Raw genomic sequence first — 22,361 nt, forward strand, 5'->3', positions numbered from 1 at the left:
TCCAAATAAGGTCCCACTCACAGGTACTGGGGGACATCAACATAGCTTTTCTGGGGACACAATTCAACCCATGTAACTGAGCCAGGAGGTAGCAGAGCAAGATTCACTGTCTGACTCCAAAGCCCACGCTCTCGGCTCCTGACCACGCGAGTCACCGTTCATTGTGTGCTTACTCCTGGGCCAGGCCCTGTGCTACGCTTTTCATAAATTAACTTACTGAGCAGTCCCCAGAGCTCTGGAAGGCGGGTACTACCACTTCCCTTTTGACAGATGGAGATGCTGAGAGGCTACACCCCTCACCCTGACCACCCAGCCAGCTAGGGGGAGAGCAGGGAGAAACGCATCCTATGCGCTTAACCATGCTGCTCTCCTAGAAGTCACAGAGTATTGATAAGCATGAATAAAATGGTCTGTCTCGGGATCCCTGTGTCTCTTCCAAAGGCTTCCAAGTAAGGTTGGTGGATAAAGGTAGAATTATGCAACTTGAGGCCACAATGGCACCAAAACACACTATATGCTTTCCAAACCTGGAGCCGGGGGCACACAGCTCCCACCCCGGAGAACAGTTATTAATGAACTTTGCATAGCTTGTCTCTCTCTTTTTTCCCCCACTATATTTTACTGAATTTGTATTCAGTGCCTCTGGTACTTTTATTCCTTTGTGTCTTTTTTTAATTTTATTGAGATATAACTCATTTAAAGTATACAAGTCAATGGTTTTTAGCATCTCCCCAGAGTTGTTCAACGGCTTTTAGCTGTACAACCGATTTTAGAACATTTTCATCACCCCCCAAAGAAACCCTGTACCCATTAGCTGTTACTCCCCAACCCATGCCCCCTCCCTCCAGTCTTAGGCTCCCACTAAGCTACTTCCTGTCTCAATGGATTTGCCCAGATATTGCACATAAGTGAGACCATATAACATTCTTTCACTCAATATAATGTTTTCAAGGTCCATCTGTTCTAGAGCCTGGATCAGTACTTCCTTCCTTTTTATTGCTGAATAGTCTTCCATTGTGTGATGTACAGCATTCGGTTTATCCATTCACCAATTGGTGGACGTCTGGTTGTTTCCCTTTGGGGCTATGATGAATAATGCTGCTAGGAATGTTCACGTACATGGTTTTTGGGTGAACGTGTAGTTTCAATTCTCTTGGGTATATAACTAGGAGTGGGAATTGCTGGGTCAAATGGTAACTCTATGTTTAACCTTTTCAGGAACTTCTAGACCTTTCCAAAGCAGCTGCACCATTCTACATTTCCACCAGCAGCATATGAGGGTTCCAGTTTTTTCACATTCTCACCAATGTTTGTTGTTACCTGTCTTTTCAATGATAGCCATCCTGGTGGATGTGAAGTGGTATCTCATCGTGGTTTGGATTGGCATTTCTCTCCTGGCTAATGATGTTGAGCATCTCTGCATGTGTTTATTGGCCATTTAGTTATATTCTTTGGAGAAAGACCTTCAGATCCTTTGTTCATTTGCAACTGGGTTATTTGTCTTTTTATCATTGATTTGTAAGAGTTCTTTATTCTAGATACCAGAGCCTTATCAGGTGCAAATTTTGCATGTATTTCCCCCCATTTTGTGACTTTCTTGATGGTGTCCTTTGAAGGACAAAATCTTTTCATTTTGATGAAGTCCAATTTATATATTTTTTCCTTTTGTGGTTTGTGCTTTTGGTGTCCTATCTAAGGAGGCTTTGCCTAAGCCACGGTCACAATTTTCTCCTATGTGTTTCTTCTAAGAGTTTTTATAGTTTTAACTCTTACATTTAGGTTTATGCCTTATTTTGAGTCAATTTCTGCACATGGTGTGAAGGAAAGCCCACCTTTATCATTTGCACGTGGATATCCTGTTGTCCCAGCACCATCTTGTAAACAGACTCTTCTTTCCCTGTGGAATTGTCTTGGAATCCTTGTTGAGAATCAGTTAACTATAAATGTGTGGGCTCATTTCTGGACTTGATTTTATTCTGTTGATCTATGTGTCTGTCTCCAGTCTGAGTCTGGTGGTTCCTTGCTGTGTGACTTTGGGCAACAGGTTCACAGGACGTCCTCCTTTGGCCAGTTCCTCAAGCTTCCCCATTAGAAGAAACTTACGCTGGGGCTGGTGAGGGCGGCAGGCATGCTGGGGAGGTTGGGGGTGATGGAGGCTGCGCCAAGTTCCAAGAGGCCACACCAGAACCTAGGATTTCTGGAGAGATCTGGAGCTCTGATTTCTAAGAACAGATTCTTTTCTTAAAGGTTATATTCCACATATAGTTATTATAAAACATTGGCTATGTTCCCTCTGTTGTATAATACATCCTTGTAGTTTATTTACACCTAAGAGTTTACCTCTTAATCCCCTTACCCTTACCTTGCCCCTCCCCCTTCCTTCTTCCCACTGGTAACCACTAGTTTGTCCATCTGTGAGTCTGCTTCTTTTTTGTTATATTCCCTAGTTTGTTGTGTTTTTTAGATTCCACACATAAGCGATATCATACAGTATTTGGCTTTCTCTGTCTGACTTATTTCACTTAGCATAATGCCCTCCAAATCCATCCATCTTGCTGCAAATGGCAAAGATTCATTCTTTTTCATGGCTGAGTAGTATTCCCTAGTGTGTGTGTGTGTATATATACCACATTTTCTTTATCCAGTCATCTGTTGATGGACACTGAGGTTGCTTCTATATCTTGGCAGTTGTAAGTAATGCTGCTCCGAACATTGGGGTGCACGTATCTTTTCAAATTAGTGGTTTGGGTTTTTTCGGATGTATACCCAGGAGTGGAATTGCTGGGGCATATGGTAGTTTTATTTTCAGTTTTCTGGAAATAAGTGCAGCCACTGCAGAAAACAGTAAGGCTGGATTCTTGAAGTCGAGTCTCTGGACTCCTTGCCCAGTGCCTCTCTCTAAAAAAGGGGCACATCCCCAGGACCAATAATTGGAGTGTCGAAGGCCTCTCTTGACTTGGGCAGGAGAAATGTCTAGGGCTCCAAGTAGGATGGGGAACTCTGAGTGCCGAGGGCAGACCCTGCGCCCCTCAAAGGCCTGCTGCTGCTCCCCTAGGCCTGAGCAGAGCAGGAGAAACACAGCCTTGCCTCTCTGAAGGGTGCCAGTGGGAAAGCCGTAGAATCCCCGGTGAGGACGCCTGCCTGGGTGGCAGGACGGCTGTGGGGGGATGGATGTCTCTCCGCAGAAGCAGCCAATGTATATGAGGGGGAGGCACGTTAGTCAGTGAAGGGAGACGGCTGGCCTGAGGCTCCCTGGGGGTCCTGAGGCAGGGTAGCTGGGATGCAGCCCTCTCCGTACCCCAGGTTGCCTGCTGGGTGAGAAATGATCAGCTCATTCCCTCATCTCGGAGCTGGAGAGATGAGCCACCCACTGGGCTTGAGCTAATTACAAGAACTGGCCCCAGGCGACTGCAGTGGTCACAGGCTGCAGGGAGCACGGACTGCTGTCGGGAGAGGCGTGGGCGGATTTGGGTCCCGGCCAGAGCTGCAGGGGTGTCCCAGGGTGTCAAGGGGGAGAGGGTGCAAACTTCCACCTCCCCCCTCAGGAGCCCCCAGGGTCCTAAGGACCAAGCCTGGGTGTTCTTGTCCTCCCAGGAAATATCTGGGCGCCTCCAAACCCTCTCCCCTCCCCCTCCTGCTTCCCACCTACCCCGGGTGAGTGACAGCTGATGCCCAGGGTCCCCCAAAGTGGGAACAGGAGAGAGCTGCTAGCCCCCAGTTGAAGAACTACCCCTCTCTTTAGGAGGTTGACTAGAAACAGCTTTTCCTTCCTTAGAGAGTCGACGGGTTGTTAAAAGAGTATGGGCCTTGTATTCTTTCATGAATTTTAAACCCAGCTCTGCAACGACTAGTAATAAAAGCTGGAAATGTTTATTGGGCATTTATTATGCACCAGGCACAGCTCTGCTTGACATCTGTTAACAGCCTTTAATTGTCAGGACAGCCCTCTAACGTAGGGTCTCCAGTTACTTTCCCTGTTTTACAGGTATGAAAATGGAGAGGTTAAAAAAGTTACCCAAGGGCACAGGTCCAGCAAGGATAGAACTGAGATTCAAACCCAGGCAGGCTGGCTCCAGAAGAAGTGGTCAGAGGCCTAACCATTATGCTACACAGGCAGGCTAGTTAATCTCCTTGAGCCTCAGTTTTCCTATCTGCTAAATGGGGTGACAGTAGCTCCTCTCCTGTTGAGGCATGAAATGTAAAGGCTTGTGTCCCAAGCTCACAGGGAGCACTCCTGAAGACGGTAGATGTTCTTACTTCTCATGCATTTTGCCCTAACTTTCACCCTGGAAATGCCCGTGGGGCCAGGAAATAGGTTCAGAGTTGCAGGAAATGACGTCAGCCCAGTGGGAGCACTCTAAGCTAGGCAGTGACAACACTGGTCTCCCATCCTAGGCACTGGTACAGATCAGGAAAGAGTGGAACCAGCAGCCCTGAGTCCAGTCCCACCTCCTCTGCAGTCTTGCTGTGAATTTTCTTTGTCAAGCCTCAGTTTCCTCATCTGGAAACTGGGGGTAATGAAGATTCCTACTTCCTAGGGCTGCTGTGGGGAGTAAATAAGATGGTGCTTACATAGCCTGGCCTGCTGGCTGGGTCTGTTGGCAGGGCAGGCAGTTAGGAGGGGAGAGTCAGAAAGGGCCAGCCCAGGGCTTGGGCAGGAGAGGCTGGACACGTGAGGCATTTCCAGACAGAAGCCACAGGACATGGGGGCCAACTGGAAGAATGGGAGCAGATGTGGAGGACATGGCAGGACCTGGCACTGGATGGTGATGTTCCCCTGAGAAGGTACCAGTGAATCCACGTGATCTCAGTCAGCAGACGATTATGGTAGAAAATGGGCTGCTGGAATTACTGCAGTGAAGAGCCAAGGCCAAGGCTGCAGTCCTCAGGACCTCTGACGGGGGAGCTGGATGGGCAGTGGGGAGCCTGAGACAGCTGGCTGGGCTTGGCTGCCAGAGGTGGGCTGCAGCCCAGAGGACTGAGGCCAGAGTGGCCAGTGTCTTCCAAAAGACAGACATAAAGCCTGTTCGGGGACTGAGCACTGCTATCTTAAGTGCCTGGACCTGGCCAGGGACCTGGAGGAAGGATGCTCACTCTGCCCACCTGCCTGCCCGTGGGCCCTCAGCCGGCTGAGGTCACCGGCTGAGAGCCCATTCAGAGAGGAGCCGTACAGATGGGTTTGGGGCCCGGAGGAGTACTTTGGAGCTAACTGGGTCATCTATCAAGGACGGTCACTTCCCAGCTTCAGCCTCAAAGGCCAGAGCCTGCTGACCACCTCCTGGATAGGCTTCTAGAATCCTCCATCCCTGCCACTCTGAACACAGCCCTGCAAAGGAGGAGTGCCCTTGACTGCAGCCCACTGCATGCTCAGCCACAGACCCAGCACATTCCATGAGCCCACTAGTCCTCCCTGCAGTCTACCCTCCCCTCGGCAGGCCCTGTGTTGCCTCAGTGACAGAAGCAAAGTACAGACTGCTCAGAGAGGGCAAGGAACTTGCTCAATATCTCACAGCAGTGAGTGGGCTGAGGGTTTTAGCTCAGGTCTGCTGGGAGCCAGAGTCCCTGATTTTCCCACTACACAAGGCTGCCAGGAAGACGGAAGGACATCACTTCTCTCTGAATGTAGGACAATAGGAGGCCATCTGGGCCTTGGTCAGACACAAATCTCCTCTCAATAGTGATGACACCTGGAATATTAAGGCTGAACCGTCAGCTGCTCCTTCCAGCCATCTGGAAAGTCAGCAAGATCAGCGTCCCCATTTTACAGCAGAGAAAACTGAGTCTGCTCATAAAGGGAAGGCTAGAGAGGAACCCGAACATTCTCTGATTGCTGCTCTCCCTCCGTGGGGACCTGAAGCCCTGAGCTGGGGATGGAGACAAGGCCTTCGAAGCGCATCCGCACAAAGGATGTGATTTGGAAAGCTGCCTAACCCCTCTGACCCGTGATTGTGGCTGGAAGGAGCAGACGGCTTAGTCTAGCAGCAGGCACTGTTCTCTGCATCTTGTCCCTAGGGCCTCAGAGCTGACGTCACCAGCCCCTCTCAAAGGGAAACAGACAGATCATTTGCTCCTTCATTCCTCATACTTACAAGCCCTTGATTCAGCCAACACTTATGAGCCCCTACCGTGTGCCTGCTCTGGAAGAAGGATCGAGAGAGATTCGTTTTAATATGGGACAGCCTGGACATACTACATTAGCAGTGATTTTTGCAGTTACAGGGAGCCAAACATTGCTCCAAGCACTTTAAATATATTAACTGATTTAATCCTCACAACTCTAGAAGGTAGGTACTTCTATTACTCCCATTTTAATGAATGAGGAATCTGAAGCCCAGAGAGGTTAAGTAACTCACCCAAAGTCACACAGCGAGGGAGTGGCAGAGCTTGTTTTCAAGTCGAGACCACCTGACTGAGGAGCTCCTTTACAGCCTCTCCCAGAATGGCCCATCGGACCCTCCTGAGCCACGTTGCAGAGATTCATCTGCTCCCTGGAGTTGTCCTGGCAGGTGGCTCTGTTCCTCACAAGGCTCTCACCAGCAAACTGGACCTTCTGTATCTCACAGACCAGGGCTCTCCTCTTGCTCCAGGGTTGCCTCTCTCCACCTACTACCCACCCATCTCGGCTCCAGCCTCGGGGCCCCACCAGAGCGGGCCTGCAGGTCCAGCATTAAACCTGTGACAAGTGTTAGGTCCGGGCGATGCTTTATCCCTTAACCACTGGGAGCTGAATGTAGTGTCTCTGGCAGAAGGTAAACTTCCCCACCCTGGGACAGGCCCCTGAATTACAAGTGATATGTGGCCGTGGGAACTGCAGTGCCTCGGGCCCAGTGATTTAAGGAGCAGGCACGAGGCTGACGGCACAGGTGTTAACAGAGCTGTATCAAGAGCCGGCAGAGCAGGGACCAGGCGGCTGTGGGAGGCAATGAGCCAGTCCCTAGAAGAGTGTCTGCTGCCTGCATACACTCTCGGGGAGATGGAAGCAATCCCACTGCCTCACATACAGAAGGGGAAATGGAATAGGACCATGTTCCAAGTTGAGTTGGCCTGGGAGTCAGCACTCCTGTCTCTGCTGCCCGCCTGCAGTGCAGCCCTGGACCTAGTCTCCCCAACTGTACATGAGGAGGCAGGATTCCCTCACTCACTCCCTCGGAGTGATAATCTTCACACCAAATAATCTTAATAATGAGAGCTAACACCGATTGAGTACTTATTCTGCCAGGCATCGTACCAAGTTCTTTCTGAGCTTTCCCTTGTTTAATTCTCATGCCAGCCGGTGAGAGAGCGATTGTGATCATTCCCATTTTACAGTGTTCAGGCCAGTGATGGAGGTTAATGCTGACAAATCTGATGGCCAGTGGGTACAGGGACTTACCTGTATCAGGTATCCTGCAAAGCACGTCACAAACATGAGCCCTAGGAGACAGGGACTGTTGTGATGCCCATTTGACAGATGACAAAACTGAGGCCAGAATGGACCTGGTAAGGGATGAGGTTAGAGAGTCAGGGATGAGACAGGTGGCCAAAGCCTCAGGCTATGGGGCCAAGAGAAGGCTGGGGAGAGAGGCCAGGGCGGGGGGGCTGGACCTCTGAAACCTTTCTAGCACCCCCAAATCAAGCCCCTCCACCCTGGCCAGGGGTTGGATCCCGTTAGAATGAGTCTGGTTCTGCTTCACCCCACTCTTTACTGAAAGGCACATCCCAAGAGATGTGTGATAAAGCCAGTAGAGTCAAACGTTCTCGCCGCCACTGGGTGACTGGTACCGGAGCATTCTTTGTACGGTGGTTTGAGCTTTTTGATAGGTTTGAAAAATTTCCATAGCAAAATGTCAGGATGGAAAAAAATATACAATCCTCTTCCCTCAAAGTGCCCCCTTCTCCTCCCCACCCCCCTCACCTCCCCTGGGAATGACTTTATGAGAAGCAAGCGGCAAGAATGATTTACCTGCCCTCTGACTCAGGACATCAATCCTCAGATGCTGCAAGTACAGGAAAGACTCTGGCAGCAGAGCCCTGGGGAAACCTGCCCCTGGAAGGGAGAGTTTTGAGCTGGGGGCATGAGGGGCGCTGTCCTGCTGGGAGGTTGTCAGGAGTGTCCCCAGCCACGTACCTCAGTCCTCACAAGACCCACAGGCACCAGTCAGGAAACTAGCAACTGCCTAAGGGACACATTGCCTGTGAGCAGAAGGCCTGCGACCAGGGAGCCAGGTGCCCCAGGGGGGTGGAGGGGCTAGGGGAACACAGTTCTGCTGGAAGGGACAGAGGTCTTCAGACCAGGGTTGGGGAACAGGGCATGGGATCCATCCAGAATCTCTGAGCTCCAACCCATGGTTCTCAGGGGCTGGGGGAGGGGCCGGTTATAGACTAGTCTGAGCTTGAAGTTGAATTTGAGCTGAGTGTCACTGCCACTGGCCAGAGCTCCAAGGTGCCTCCCCATTTACCAGGGCCTCCCCATACTTCTGCGGGCTTCCAGAGGCTTCTTTCATAAAGAGACAAATATGGCACATGTTGAAATCGCCCGTGTGTGTAATCTATCCCTCTGGGTACACTGAAAACATCCCCCAAATAGCCAGCCTTGCTGCTATTTAAAATGGATGCGTGTCACACCCCATAGATTTCATCTCTGCAGAAATGGCACCTACCGTGGGCCTGAGCACATTCGCTCTATTGCCACATAAACTGCAATGGCGGGGCAGGACTGAGGCCGGCACACACGGCAGTTACGGAACGGCCTGCTTCCAGCCAGGAAACCCCAGATGTGGGGAGGGCCCACCTGGGGACTGGCGGCCTAGGAGGCCAATCAGAAAACTGGGAAAATCGCCAAGCAGTCAATCAAGGCACAAGCAGAAAGTTGCTTCAGTTGCGGGGGTGGGGGGGAGTAGTTTGGGGATCTGAGATCCTTTGACCCAATCAAGGCATGGAAGCAGAGATCCTCTGGGGAGTTCTACCTACACCCTACCTGCTAAGGCCGGGAGAACCCTGGCTGAGGTTCTCTGACTCCCCGAGCCTTGGCCTCCCAGTCAGTAAGAATTTTCACCACTGTTTACCGCACACCCACCACCGGCAGAATTCTTAGTTCACGTAACACCACCATGGAGTGGGTTTTGTTGTCCCTGATTTACAGATGAGCAGACTGAAGCTTACAAACATCAAAGCAGTAATTCAAACACTGAATTTGCATTAGAATCTCCTGGAGGGCTCCTTAAAACACAGGTGGCTGGATCCCAGCTGCCCACTCCCTCCTCACCCCCACCCCTAGATTCCTGATTCCAAAGGTCTGGAAATGGGCTCAAGAATTTACCTTCCTAACCAGTTCCCAGGTAAGACTGCTGGGCTGGGGAACACGCTTTGAGAACCTCCAGGTTAAAGTCACAGTGTACAAAATAGCACTAGAATGCAAATTCAGGTCCTGCTACCCCTTTGTGTGTGTGTGTATGTGTGTGTGTGTGTGTGTGTGTGTGCGCGCGCGTGCACGCATGCAGGTGAAGGGTTTTATTTCTCCATCAGCAGTGTCTGCCCAGCCTCAGCGATTCAGCGCCTCCCATGCTGCACCCCGCCAGCACTCCCTGCTCCCCCAGAGCAGCCAGCCAGAGCCTCCAGTTGGGGTTGTTAATTTTATCTTCCATCACTTTGAAAGCACAACAGCTGGCAGGGGAGGGGCGAGGCAGGTGAACGGGTGCTGCCAGCCAGCTCTCCATGGAGTGGAAGGCGGGGTGGGCCGATTATGCCTGCAGCCTCTGGGTACCCTTGTGACCCCGCTCCACTCAGAAAGGCCCCCATCTGGAGGCAGGGAGGGTCTGGGCACTGGTCACCCACGCTGACAGTGACCTAGACCTCAGATTCCCACCTCCCCGCTGGCGCATCAGCACATGGGCTCCCACCCAGTTACAAGGTTGGGGGTTGTGACTTGGCTGAGCAGCTGCCACATAAAAGGGCCCCACAGCAGCTCATATAAGTACAGACGCTGTGTTTATCTCTTCTGTCACTGATGGCGGCTCCATTTGGGGGCTTTTTGTCAGTTTTTTTTCCCCCTTGGCTGCCGTTACTACTCAGTTCAATATTTAATTTTCCCATAAACCAAAAAGAGTTGTGCTTTTTCCTTCTTTTTCCTGCTGGAATCCCCCTCCTGCTGATGGGCTCTTGCCTCCTCAGGCTTCTCCTGGGGGAGAGATGCCTGAGATTTCAGCCCTTCCAAGTTGGGCAGGGATGCGAGGCAGGACACTGAAGTCCCTCCTCCCAACTCATTCATCTGGCAAAAGTTTATTGAGCAGATCCTCATGTGTCAGGTCCTGTCCTTGTGGTGTTTACATTCTCAAGGGGGTTTTTGGAATAAAAAGACAAGTATTCAAACCAATAATATGAAATCACTGTACATTATGATGAGCTCTATTAAGAAATAACAAAGTGCTGTGACAGCGAATAGAAGGGGAACCTCACTTAGACTGGGAGGTGACATTTGAGCTGCGACTTGAAAAAGAAGCAGGACCCAACCATGCAAATAGCTGAGTGAAGGACTTCAGGCAAAGGAAGCCACTGTTGCAAAGGCCCTGGGGTTGAAATGAGCTTAGGGTGTTTACAGACCAAAAAATGTTTGGAGCATGGTGTTGGGGGGAGAGTCAAGCCAAGGCTAGAGGTGGAGGCAAGGCCCAAAGGATTGCAGGGTCTCGTGGGAGCCCTTCCACAAAATGGGCTGTGTGCTTGCCTGTATTAGGAGAAGTGAAGGAAAGAAGAAAGTAAACAGGAATTGAAATTGAATCCCTGGGTGGCAGGCTTGCTTGCACTGGCTCTGAGGTTCGGTTAAAGACGAACGAAGCTCTGGCCTCAGGGAGCACACACAGGGAGCCTAGGAAAGAAATAGACATGGGCCCAGGACAGAATGACAAGCACCCATGAGTATGACAAGAACAGGATGGCTCCAGGAATCCAGAGGATAAGCTTTAACCCAGTCTGGCTAAGTCCTGGAAGGCTGCATGGAGGAGGCAACATCTAAGGCCAGTCCTGAAGGATGAAGCAGAGTTAACCAGCAGAAGGACTAGTATGTCCAGAGCACAGAGGAGGTGAGCAAGGAGAAGAAGGAACCTTGGGCAGCTCACTGCAAATGGAGCAGAGACGGCTTCTGGAGAAGATGCTCTTTTGAGCAGCATCTTCAAGAAGCAGAAAGACTGGTGGAGAGGACAGGAAAGATACTGAGTTGTGAGGACCAAAAAAAAAAAAAAAAATGGAAAGAAAAGAAAGAAAGAAATTAAAATAGGGAACCTGGAGGGGTATTTATATTCATGAATGCTTATATATTAAGAGAGTCGTTTTCTTGCTTTTTTTTTAATACGGTGTAATGACTAGGAGCTGATTGAAAAGGAAGGCAGTCAATAGAGCAGGCATGCTGAGAGGAAAGAATGGATTTTTGCAAATAATATAATTTTGAACTTGTCTTTCCCCTCCCCCACTCCTCCCCCAAATCTAATTGGTTACTGCCCTGTGATAAACGACGCCCAGAGCAGGTGTGTGCTAAGCACCATTTTAGAGTGGTACCTAAGGAATAAGAGAGATGGTCCCTTCCTCCAGACAGTGGCCACTCCTGGGAGGGAGAAGAAATTCCCCACTATGTCCCTCCCAGCTCAGGGAAACGTGTGAGCAATCAAAGACATCATATAAATAATTCTTTTCTCTTTGCACAGCACTGTGCCATCCCTGTAGAAGGTTTATGTCCATATTCTCATTTACTCCTTCTCCCAAAATCCCAGGAGCTGGAAGTTTGGCAGGATATGTTTTATTGAACCCATTTTATAGATAGGAAGACTGATAGCCATGTGGGTCAATTGATTTGCCCAAGGTCCCATGGGATGTTTGTAGCCAAGCCTGGACCGGAACCTTGGCCTGACTCGGTTTGAGCTGGTTCCCTGGGGGCTGTTGGTGGGGAGAGAATTTAACTCTAATTGACACAATTAGACATGGTCCTGCTGGGGCTTACATAAGAACAAGTTTGTGTCCCCAAACTGCAAAGGCCACAGGATGACTTACAGAGCCAGGAGCCATCATATTATCTGCAAAGTAAGTTACGATGCCTGAAACAAAGTTCTGCTTTCAAGAGAAAGACAGGCAATATTTGAGTTAATTTCATAAAACTGGTCGCCCAGCCACCGCCTCACTGTGTTGATAGGGTAACCGTTGAGCCTAAAATAATCTTGATTCCTGCCTCCCCTGAAGGTCTGGAACAGGGCATGCTGTGGTGTGTGGCTGTGTCAGATGCGAAGCCACTTTGCCTTCCCAGATGCTGGACAAAAATCAAAATTTTAGCAGCAATTCTCTCTGCTTCAGGAAAAGTGAAAAATAAAGTGGGAAGTCCACTGGCTTGACTTAGGGGCAGTGGATTCCGAGAAACTCTATGGCAGTGACCTCTGTTTGACTGTGATGGTGAATTTCTAGCAATGGGGGACTCTTCCTACTGTGCAGGGCTGGGGTTACCCACGTACCGTGATGTGTCCACAAGCGGTTTGTAAATTCTGAAGCTGTGCCCATGTCTAGGTTCTTACTGCTACTACGACTACGATTATCTCTCCCTGGCCCAGGCTGAACATGCCTGCTCAGTGTCTCTTCTCCTGGGGAGGGTTATTTCAGGTGTATGGTATGCACCCCACCACCACCCAGGACAGCACTGCTCTCACACGAACCCACCTGAAGACCCACTCTAAAAGCCCGCGGCAATGAGGCACTTCTGGTGAGTCCACTGGCTACTGTTGCAGAAGCGCAGGGGAGAAACTGGAGGTCCAGGGGTCTTTATGGATGGTTCTTTGCCATTATATGCCATGCACATCACAGCCAGGTGGCTCTGCTTTATACTCGCTCATTCTGTAGCCCAACTTTGAATGTGCGATTATTCTTGTCCGGGAACTCTAAATGCCCATGACTGCACTGGCCATCTGCCTTTGACTGGATGCTGCTCCTGGGGCTATGGGATCTCTCCCAGGCACAGAGACCTAAGGGGGCTGCTTGCTTTGACCTTGGTCAGCGACGGTAGCAGGGAGGCAGATGATAAGAAGGGAGATGAGGTTAGGGTTGGAGGAGGGAATGGGATGGGGACAGAAAGGAGGACTGAGCTGCGCATGGGGGTGGAGATGGAGTGGAGATAGGGATGGGGAAGGGAATGGACATGGGGAAAGGGCTGGAAAAGGGGGTGGGGATGGAGGTGGGGAAAGAGGATGGAGGTGGGGATGGAGGTGGAAATAGGACTGGAAAAGGAGGTGGGGACTGGGACGTGGTTGGGGAAGACTTAGAGTGAAGGAAGGATCTAGACCTCGAGCCTAAGAAGCAGCAGTTTGTGGGGGAAAGAGTAGCCAAGGCAAGGGAAGGAGGGAGGAAGGGGGAGAGGATGGTAGTGAAGTGTGGAGTGAAGCCTCCCTTCGCAGCCAAGGACTCCTGGATGTAGACAGCTCCCTGACTGCCTGCACTCGGAGCCCTCTGCTGGGAGACAGGGGGCCAGATGCAGAATGACATTTTCCTAGGACACAACGACTGAGGAATCTGTTGATGGGGAGTGTGAGAAGCCTGGGCTTTCCACACTGATATCAGCAGCTCTGCTGTGCCGTTGTCCACACAACTGAAATCCGTGATTGTCTTATGAGCTTGATTAACTGTACATATTGCTAACACCTGTGCAGAAATATAACGAGGGACAGGAACACAGCTTCCAATCAGGGTCTGTGTGGATGGTGTGCGTGGCTTGGGTGCAGATCTCCAGAGTGGGGATGGCTACAGGCGTGACTGTGTGTGTGTGTGTGTGTTGCAGGAAGGAACACCAATGCTGTGCAAAGAAACCTGGTGTGGATTTGGAAGGCCTGGGTGCCAGTCTTGGCACTGCCACTGACTTATGGTGTGAATCTAGGCGAAGGTCTACCTCTCTCTGCCCTCAGTGTGCTTACCTATAAAACAGAAGGTCTAGACCGGCACTCTCCTATTGAAATACAATTCGAGTCATATATTTAATTGTAATGTTACCGAGTCCAAGGTCACACCGCTCACTGCATGGCAGGCCAGTAAGTCAAGGGACAAGTTGTTGGGACAAGGAATAGTGACTTTATTCAGAAAGCCAGCAGACCAAGAAGAAGGTGGACTAGTGTCCCACAGAACCATCTTGCCTGAGCTAGACTTCAGGCTCCCTTTGTACTAAAAGGAGTGGGAGTAAGGTCAAGTATTTCCTGGTTCCAGTCAGCCTCTAGAGGGCATGTGCTAATTTCTTCCTGCCTGCAGTCATTCTCAGGTACGCCTGGTCAGGAGGTAGCCTGCAAGCTACACAAAGGTGTTTCAGCTTAACACTCATTTTCTGGGAGGCAGGGTTCCCAGAGATGAACCATTATGTATAATTTAAGCTTGTAGGCAACATCCATTTAGTAATTAACTTGTAGCAAAAGCAACAGAATACAAAGGTTTAAGTAGAAGAAACAGATCCAATGTGGAGTCAGATTTGTTTTCCCTTGTTACAGTAAGTTTTCTAAGGACCACATTAAGAAATAGTTTTAAAAAGGTGAAATGGATTTGAATAATATATTTATTAAACCCATTATATCCCATGTATTATTTCAGTAACTAACCAATATAAAAATACTAGTGATATATTTCACATTCTTTTAAAAAATTCTCCTCCAGATTCAGTGTGTATTTTATACTTACAGTGCATATGAACTCAAAACAGCCACATTTCAAGTGTTTCATAGCCATGTGGGTGAGTGGCTACCATATTGGACAGTGCAGGCTCAGAGCGTTTTCTGGGCTCCTCACTAAACTGTGAATGCCCCAAAGGGAGAGACAATGTCTTATTCTCCTAGAAGGTAGCGAGGAGGCTCAAAGAAAGAATGTTAGTAAATAATACTGCCGGTAAATGCATCCCACTTATATTGGGTCCATTTTCATAACATTTTCAGGTACTACTTCATTGAATCCTCACAGATCCCTATGACTCCATTTTGCAGATAAGGAAACTGAGGTTCAGAGAAGCTAAATAGTTTGCCCGGGGTCACACAGGCAGCAGGTGGTACAGCTGGTCTTTAAACTCCGGGTGGTGTGATTTAGAGCCCACACTCTAACCACTGTCCTATGCTACCTTCCTTATAATAGCGATGCAAATAATATTCATTAAAACTGCTGAACTGTGTTGCAGACTTATTATGTGGCAGGCATCTTGTGTCATCTCACTTACCCCTCAAAGCCATCCTATAAGGAATATTCTGGGTGTCTAATTCCTATTTGCTCAATGAAAGGAAGAGAGAAGGAATGAGTGATTTTAAAGGTGCCCCCCTGCCTAGTTGTGAGCCTGTAAGATTCAGGGGGATATACTTAACCCTACACATAAACCACCGTGAGCAGTGCCAAAGAAGTGTGCCAAGCTCTAATCGGCATGGTCCCTTGATCTTTGAAGCGACTGAGTTAATTACTAGAGCACCCCAAAGAAGCATTTCCAGAGGGATCTGGATAAGAAAGTGTCACTGGGAGCTGAGATTTAAATGAGTGTTCCCGAGGGCTAAAATGTGTGCTTAGGGCTACAGGGGCCAATAGGTACGAACTCCTTTCTTCTCTCCAAAGATGGAGGTGATGCAGCCTCACGTCGGAGTTTGAACCTGGAGTCAGGGTGCTCGGGTTCAAATCTGGACTCTGTGGACCCCAGGCGAGTCCCTTCCCCTCTCAAGTTTCCCCATCCATACAATGGGAATAAATAAACCCTTCTCAAAAACGAATGGTGAGGATGAAATGAATGAACACACGTGAAGGGCTTAGAACAGCTCCTGGCTGCTAAGTGTTAGCCCCTGTGGATTCTTGCTCTAGGATCCAGGTTTTCAGCGAGTTCTAGAAACGTTAGATCGCAAAATCTGTGACTTGGGGGTAATTGAAGTGTTTTGGTGAATGTTTCCCCTCTCGGAAATCCTACCCACTTTGCCATCTGTTTCCTACCATCTCACACTTAATTACAATCCTCCATCTATTGTTGTTCCCATCGTTTCCTGTTTGTTCTGCTTCCCTTGCGGCAGCTGCCTGAATGAATGAGTGGCCCGTACCTGGCTTGGTTTCACTAGACCTTAAAATAGAGTTGCCAGGCGTCTGTCGCCCCTGCCAGACTGTGCGCTTCCCCGCGCAGTATCCATCCGTTTCATCACTGGGTGCCTACGGTGAGCACCTGGCACCGTGCCCGGCACCTAGTAGGTGTCAGGAAATGTTTGTTGAATTTAATTAACCTTAACTGGAGTGAAAACCCCTTTCAGGAAGGAAAAGCCCACTCCTCTTCATTTTCTCTGCATCCCCCACCGTGCATGACCCAAGGCCACAGAAGCCAGAACCCCACAAACTTTCTTTCCCAAGTAAGGTTCTAAGAGTCTGTCTGGCTCCTGTCCTGCTGACAACAAGATGGTTGGGGAAATAATAGCAGAGATCATAAGAAGAGCAAATTCCTGCCATGTGACACGCCCTTTCATATTAAGCAGCTGGTCCTTCTTTCAACTATGTCTGCCAAGGATTAGTCCCATTTAACAGTCTAGGAGACTGAGGCTCACTGTTTTGGTAACCAACCCAAGGACATGGAAGTGGGGGTGACCTCGCTGGGATTTGGATCCAGGAGTGCCCGATGGCTCCACATGTGACCTCTCAATACCCCACGGAGCTGGCTTTGGCAAACCAGCTGGTAGGGGGCCAGTCAGGAGACCAGTGAGGGGAGTTGGTGGGAGGCGGGACCAAACAAAATAAGCCAACTTTGGGGGAGAACAAGAGAAACAGGGAAGACTCCTGGCTCTGAGTGGCTCCCAGAGTCAGCCACTTCTCTCATTCCACCCTCATCATGGTCTAAGCTACCAAGCTCTCTGACATAAATTCACGCTCTGTGTTTCCAGTCTCTGAAATGCAGCTCAGATCAAGTCACTGCACTTGCTCGAAGCCTTCAGTGGCTCCCCACTGCTCTCAGGACAAAGAAGGAAAACTCACAGCCAGCGGTGGGCTGGTAAAGCTGCTCTCTGGGGTCTGGGGCAGAGGAAGGAAACAAACGAATAAGCCCGGATTTGCAGTGGCGGCTGATTTCGGTGGTGTGAAGACGCCCACGGTGGCCTGTTCCAAGCTAGCAGCAGTTTAACAACTGGTTTACAAAATTCCCAGATATGTTATAATCGTTCTCATGAGCTGGTATGAACGAGCCCCAGCACACGGGGGGACCCACTGTCAGCCACCCGTCTGTGCCCTGCACATCTTCCCAGCCCCACCGGGTACCCCTCTCTTTGCCCTCCCGCCGCAACAGCCTACTTCCCATCCCCCTGCCCTAAGTCAGCCCGTCATGAGGGCTTTGCACATGCTGTTCCCTCCACCTGCCACACCTGTCCTCTGCCTACTGTTGCTTCCTCAGGTCACAGCACAGGGTCACTCCCTCAGGCTTGGACAAGTGCCTTTACACTCTGCCTCACCTCCTTGTAGCAAATGCACTGAGCGCAGTCAACCATGCGATCTCTCAACCCATGTTCGTCTTCCCCTCCGCGCTGTAAGCCCCAAGAGGCAAAGCCCTTGTCTGGACGCCCAGCAGGGACATCATTCTCACTGTCCAGTGACCACTCCTGGAAGCATGCAACATTTGTCCCCCACCTCAGCACCTGGCATGGGACCTGGCCCGTGGTAGGTAATCAGTGAACTCTTTTCAGAACCTTCCAGTTAAGCCTTTGTCTTCCTGTGCTTCCCTTTTGGGTAGCTCCTCCCACCTCCATCGAAGTGGTGGCCGCTGACACACCAGCCCCCTTCAGCCGCTACCAAGCCCAGAACTTCACGCTGGTCTGCATCGTGTCCGGAGGGAAACCAGCACCCATGGTGAGTGCCCCCGAGTGGTCCCTCCTCATCCCTGCCAGGCCACCCTCCTTTGTGGCTTGGCCAGCTGCCCATGTCACTGTGGTGCTCACTCTGCAGAGTGAAGGCAAGAGGCACGGTCTGCATAAGTGAACTCTGCCCCATCTGCCGTGGTCTGACCACGTCCACTCATCTGACCTGCTCACGCATGCCTGGGTCTCTTGCTCCCAGTCCCCCAGTGCTGAGAACTCCCACTTCTCCTGGACCCTGGAGTCCTACAACTGCACAGGCGGGTGGGCTTCAAGGGGACCCTGCATCGAGCACACTTCTATCCCAGTTATGGAACAGACTGGAGACCAACGAGGCCTGGGAAGGGAAGGGTCGTGGAGAGTCACCCACTCGGTTTTTGACAGACCTGGGACTCAAGGTCACGTCTTCCAGCTCTCATTCCACTTCCTTCCACTGGAAGGAAGGAAGGAGAGAAAGAAGGGAGGGAGGGAGGAAGGAAGGAAGGAAGGGAAAAAGGATGGGAGAGAGGGAAGAGGGACCATACCTCTTTTGGCCAACTCCTTATTAGACCCACCCTTAACCTTAACCTCAAACATTTAAGCTCTGAGATCTGTTATGTCCAGCTCATGAGTCATTGTCATGGCTGCTTCAAGGGGCGGGGGTAGGATGTGAGAACATATGGAGAGCTGGATTCTAACCCCTAATGTCACACGTGCTGAATGACCTTGAGCAGGACCATCTCCCCTCTGCTTCTCAGGTTCAATAAAGAGCTTTGCGGCATGGACAATATTACTGTTTTTCCACTTTCTGTGAAGCAGCAGGACCTGTTTGGTCTAAATGAGATACACAGAAGCCCCAGGTGTAAAACATTTAAAAGGGAAGGAAGGGCACGTTGCCCTAACTGATCCCTGAGGCACCGCTTGGAACCCTTAGGGTTCTCTGAACCAATATTGAGAACCTATGGGCTACGTGCTCTGAAAGCCCCTTCCAATTTGACCTTGTATGAGACTGTGAGTCTGGTCTCTGTGAGTTTCATACATCACTAGGATTAGTGAGCAGTGGAGCTGGAGCCATGGGTAGGGGGGATTAGAGTTCAAGGTGGAGGGGCAAGGGCTCTCCTCTTCCAGACCCTGACGGTCTCACAGACACGGTCCAGTGGGGTGACCTTGGGACCTGGGCCAGCCTCACCCCAGGATCTAGGCCTCGGGAGACCTAGCCACCCAGGACAGGGCTAAGCAGAGCCAAGACAGCACGAAGCAGGCAAGCAGAGCGCAGGTGGGCAGCACCAGGGGTGCAGAGGCAGGCCTTCGATGGGGCTCCTTCCCTCCACCTCCACCTCACAGTTCCGAGGAGACAGACCACAAAGCAGCTTCAAGGGCAGCGATGGCTGAGAGCAGAACATGGTCCCCAGATTTTCCCTTTGGAGCCCATAAGCAGCTCTGACCTCCCTAAAATCAGACAAGCTGGTCTTTTTCCCCCGAGAAAAACTCCTTTTCTGGAGGGCACAAAGAAAGTCACAGCTCTGAGGCTGCAGGAAGACCCCCACCCCACAGAGCTCCCCGCTGCCCAGCCTGCCTGCTCCCGCCACTTAAGACAGGAAATACAATATTCCAATAACTTATATGTAAAAGGCATATATATATGTATATATATACACACATATATATATAAAAGGTCCTCATCTCCCCACGTTTCAGGCACCTTACGTTTGCCTGGGACGTCAGAACGTGAAAGAATTCTTTGATATAAATTACAAACCTGCTTTTGAAGCACTTTTCAAAAAAAAAAAAAGAAAGAAAAAGAAAACCCCAAAGCAGGCTATTATGTGCATAAGAGATTCTTCGTTGGAGCTATAAACTCTGACAGATCCGGCACATCCTGCATTTAATTCACCCACCCCCCACCCTGTCTGCCTTCCCCCACATCCTCTGTCTCCCTTTCCCCACCGGCACCAGCATCCCCAGAGATGCTTCCTGGCCTCCTCTCTCCCCGTCTCCCATTGATTTATTTATCTGATTTATTAAAAAATACACCCAAACCCCACGGGCCTCTGGGCGTATGTACCAAAATAAAAAGACAGCAAATTAAATTAAATGCCGCCTCTCAAAACTTGAATTCCCCATTAGCAGAGAAAGCGAGAAGACACTGGCTTTCGCCTCATCCCACACCTAGCTCCCTCCCACACATGCACCTGCTTCCTGCCTTCTGGCTCCAAAACATCTAAGATGTGTACACACACAGCGCTCCTCTCCTCCTCCTCCTTCTGGCATCTCCAGTGCCCCTCTCACCTGCCTGCTCTCCCCAGATGGGCACGGACCAGCCCCTGGGAGCCCAGGTGGCTGCTAGGGCTGTGTCCAGGGTCCTTTCTCTGCACACTGTTTCTAAGCATCCAAGCCTCGTGGTGTAGGTGTTCTTATTCCCCTTTACAAGTAAGGAAACGGAGGGGCAAAGAGGCTCACTGGCTTGTAAATGATGGAGGTTGGCTCAGGTGTACCTGCTGAAGCGAGCTGACTCACAGTGCTCGGGGTGCTGGAGGGAAAGGGTCAGAGAGGGGTCCATCTGGAAGGCCACCAGGAAGAGGCTTCTCAAGGACTGGCCTCTTGTGGCCAGTTCCTCTGAGAGCCCACTGGGAGGTCCAGGTCATTGGCACAAAATCTTTTCCCACACCCTCCTTGCAATTTCAGGTTTATTTCAAACGAGATGGGGAACCAATCGATGCCGTGCCCCTGTCAGAGCCGCCAGCTGCTAGCTCTGGCCCCCTCCAGGACAGCAGGCCCTTCCGCAGCCTCCTGCACCGTGACCTGGACGACACCAAGATGCAGAGGTCACTGTCCCTGCTGGACGCTGAGAACCGTGGTGGGCGTCCCTACACAGAGCGCCCCTCCCGGGGTCTGACCCCGGATCCCAGCATCCTCCTCCAGCCAACCACCGAGAACATCCCAGAGACGGTGGTGAGCCGCGAGTTCCCCCGCTGGGTCCACAGCTCCGAGCCCATCTACTTCCTGCGCCACAGCCACAGCCCTGGCAGTGATGGCACCGTGGAGGTGCGCGCCCTTCTCACCTGGACGCTCAATCCGCAGATCGACAACGAGGCCCTCTTCAGCTGTGAGGTCAAGCACCCAGCGCTGTCGATGCCCATGCAGGCAGAGGTCACGCTGGGTGAGGCTTGGTGGAAGCCACTCTGCAGGCCTCCTGCAGAGAAGGGTGGTGGGGAGCCTTGGAATAGGGCCGGCTGCTGGCCACCGTGGAGACGGGCGGGAGATGGAGCGAGCCAGGGTCAGGGTCAGGCACGGAGGTCAGAGTCGGAGTACGGAGATTTGCCGAGCTGAGTTGGAGGACGTGGGAGGGTATAGGGAGGTCACAGGAATTTGGTCCAGCAGGATCAAGAATTCGAAGTCATAGAAGTTTGCTAGTTCGGTGTCAGAAATACAGGAGGTTTTCAAGATTGAAAACACGAGTCATAGGGAAGTATGCTTGGTGAGCGAAGAACATGTAAGAATTGGGACTCTTAAGGGAGGGTGGCTGGGTCAGGTCAGGGCAAGGCCAGGGAACCCTGGGGACATGGGAGGTGACCAGGAGGTTTTCTCCATTGAATAAGAGGCCCGTGAGCTTACCAGGTAAGGATCATGACCATGGCAGGTCGGAGCTCACTGGATCAGGGTCAGGAGTCCTGAAGGTTAAAGGGAGCTTTCCCGGGTTGGGGGGGGGGAATATATAGGGTGTGGAGGGTACTGCTATGGCTTACATTTTTAAGTATAATGGAAAGTACCCTGTCATCTGCGGGAATGTGGGACATGGGCACAACCAGGAAGCTGGAGGCTCAGGGCCAGCTCAGCCAGAGAATCCAATCCCCGGCTGGGACCTGGTTCCTTCTCCCACAGACCACCAACTCTGCTTGTCTCCAGAGCACTTCCTTAAGATCTGGTTTGTTCCCCCTTGTACATCTCCTCCCAGCTGAGTAGAGGGAGGGACCAGGGATGTGTGGAATCTTGTCTACCAGAAATAGGAGACTCTTTGAGCCAGGGTTTGTGCTGACTGGGAGGGGAAGGGGTGTAGAGCAGGGAGATGGACACCCTGACCCTGTACTGGTCCTCTCTGCCACAACGCCCTGGGCCTCAGTCTGCAGTACCCAGCAGTTCATCCCTGGGCTTGTCCTTTGCGTCTCCTGCAGTGATGACAGTCTACACAGAAGTATCCACAGCCCCTAACGTAGGCGCCTCATGACCAAGGACAGATAACAGCGACTGACAGCGCTGAGGGTTGGGACCACAGCCTGTGTTAGGGAGGTCCAAAGGGCGTCTCTGTTTTTAGCCAGTCTACCAAAAACCCAGCACCAACTTGACACCAAACACCAAGAGGAAGGATGTCCTGTACATGTAACACCTCCCATGAGTCAGCAACATGTGCAAGGATTCTCTCATTCATTCCACACAAGCAGGAGTTTACTAGGCAATCCCACTTTACAGATGAGCAAAAGTAAGGCTCAGTTTGGTGGAGTCCCTTTCCTTGAGTCACCAACTTAAAACTAGAAGATCTGAAATTTCCAGCCAGGCCTA

The 22,361-nt window shown here is 50.9% G+C and overlaps 1 protein-coding gene across 2 annotated transcripts in view; it reads left to right on the top strand.

Annotated features, from left to right (window-relative positions):
* Nucleotides 1-22,361, top strand: part of IGSF21 (immunoglobin superfamily member 21) — a 234,752-nt gene that overhangs the window by 203,488 nt on the left and 8,903 nt on the right. For both annotated transcript variants that reach the window (XM_032495300.1, XM_032495301.1), the window contains exons 5-6: nucleotides 17,705-17,820; nucleotides 20,490-20,964. In XM_032495300.1, coding sequence (XP_032351191.1) covers nucleotides 17,705-17,820; nucleotides 20,490-20,964 — 591 coding nt within the window. The remainder of the gene's footprint in view (nucleotides 1-17,704; nucleotides 17,821-20,489; nucleotides 20,965-22,361) is intronic.

The sequence above is a fragment of the Camelus ferus genome, chromosome 13 (assembly GCF_009834535.1).
Source record: "Camelus ferus isolate YT-003-E chromosome 13, BCGSAC_Cfer_1.0, whole genome shotgun sequence".
Taxonomy (NCBI): Eukaryota; Metazoa; Chordata; class Mammalia; order Artiodactyla; family Camelidae; genus Camelus; species Camelus ferus.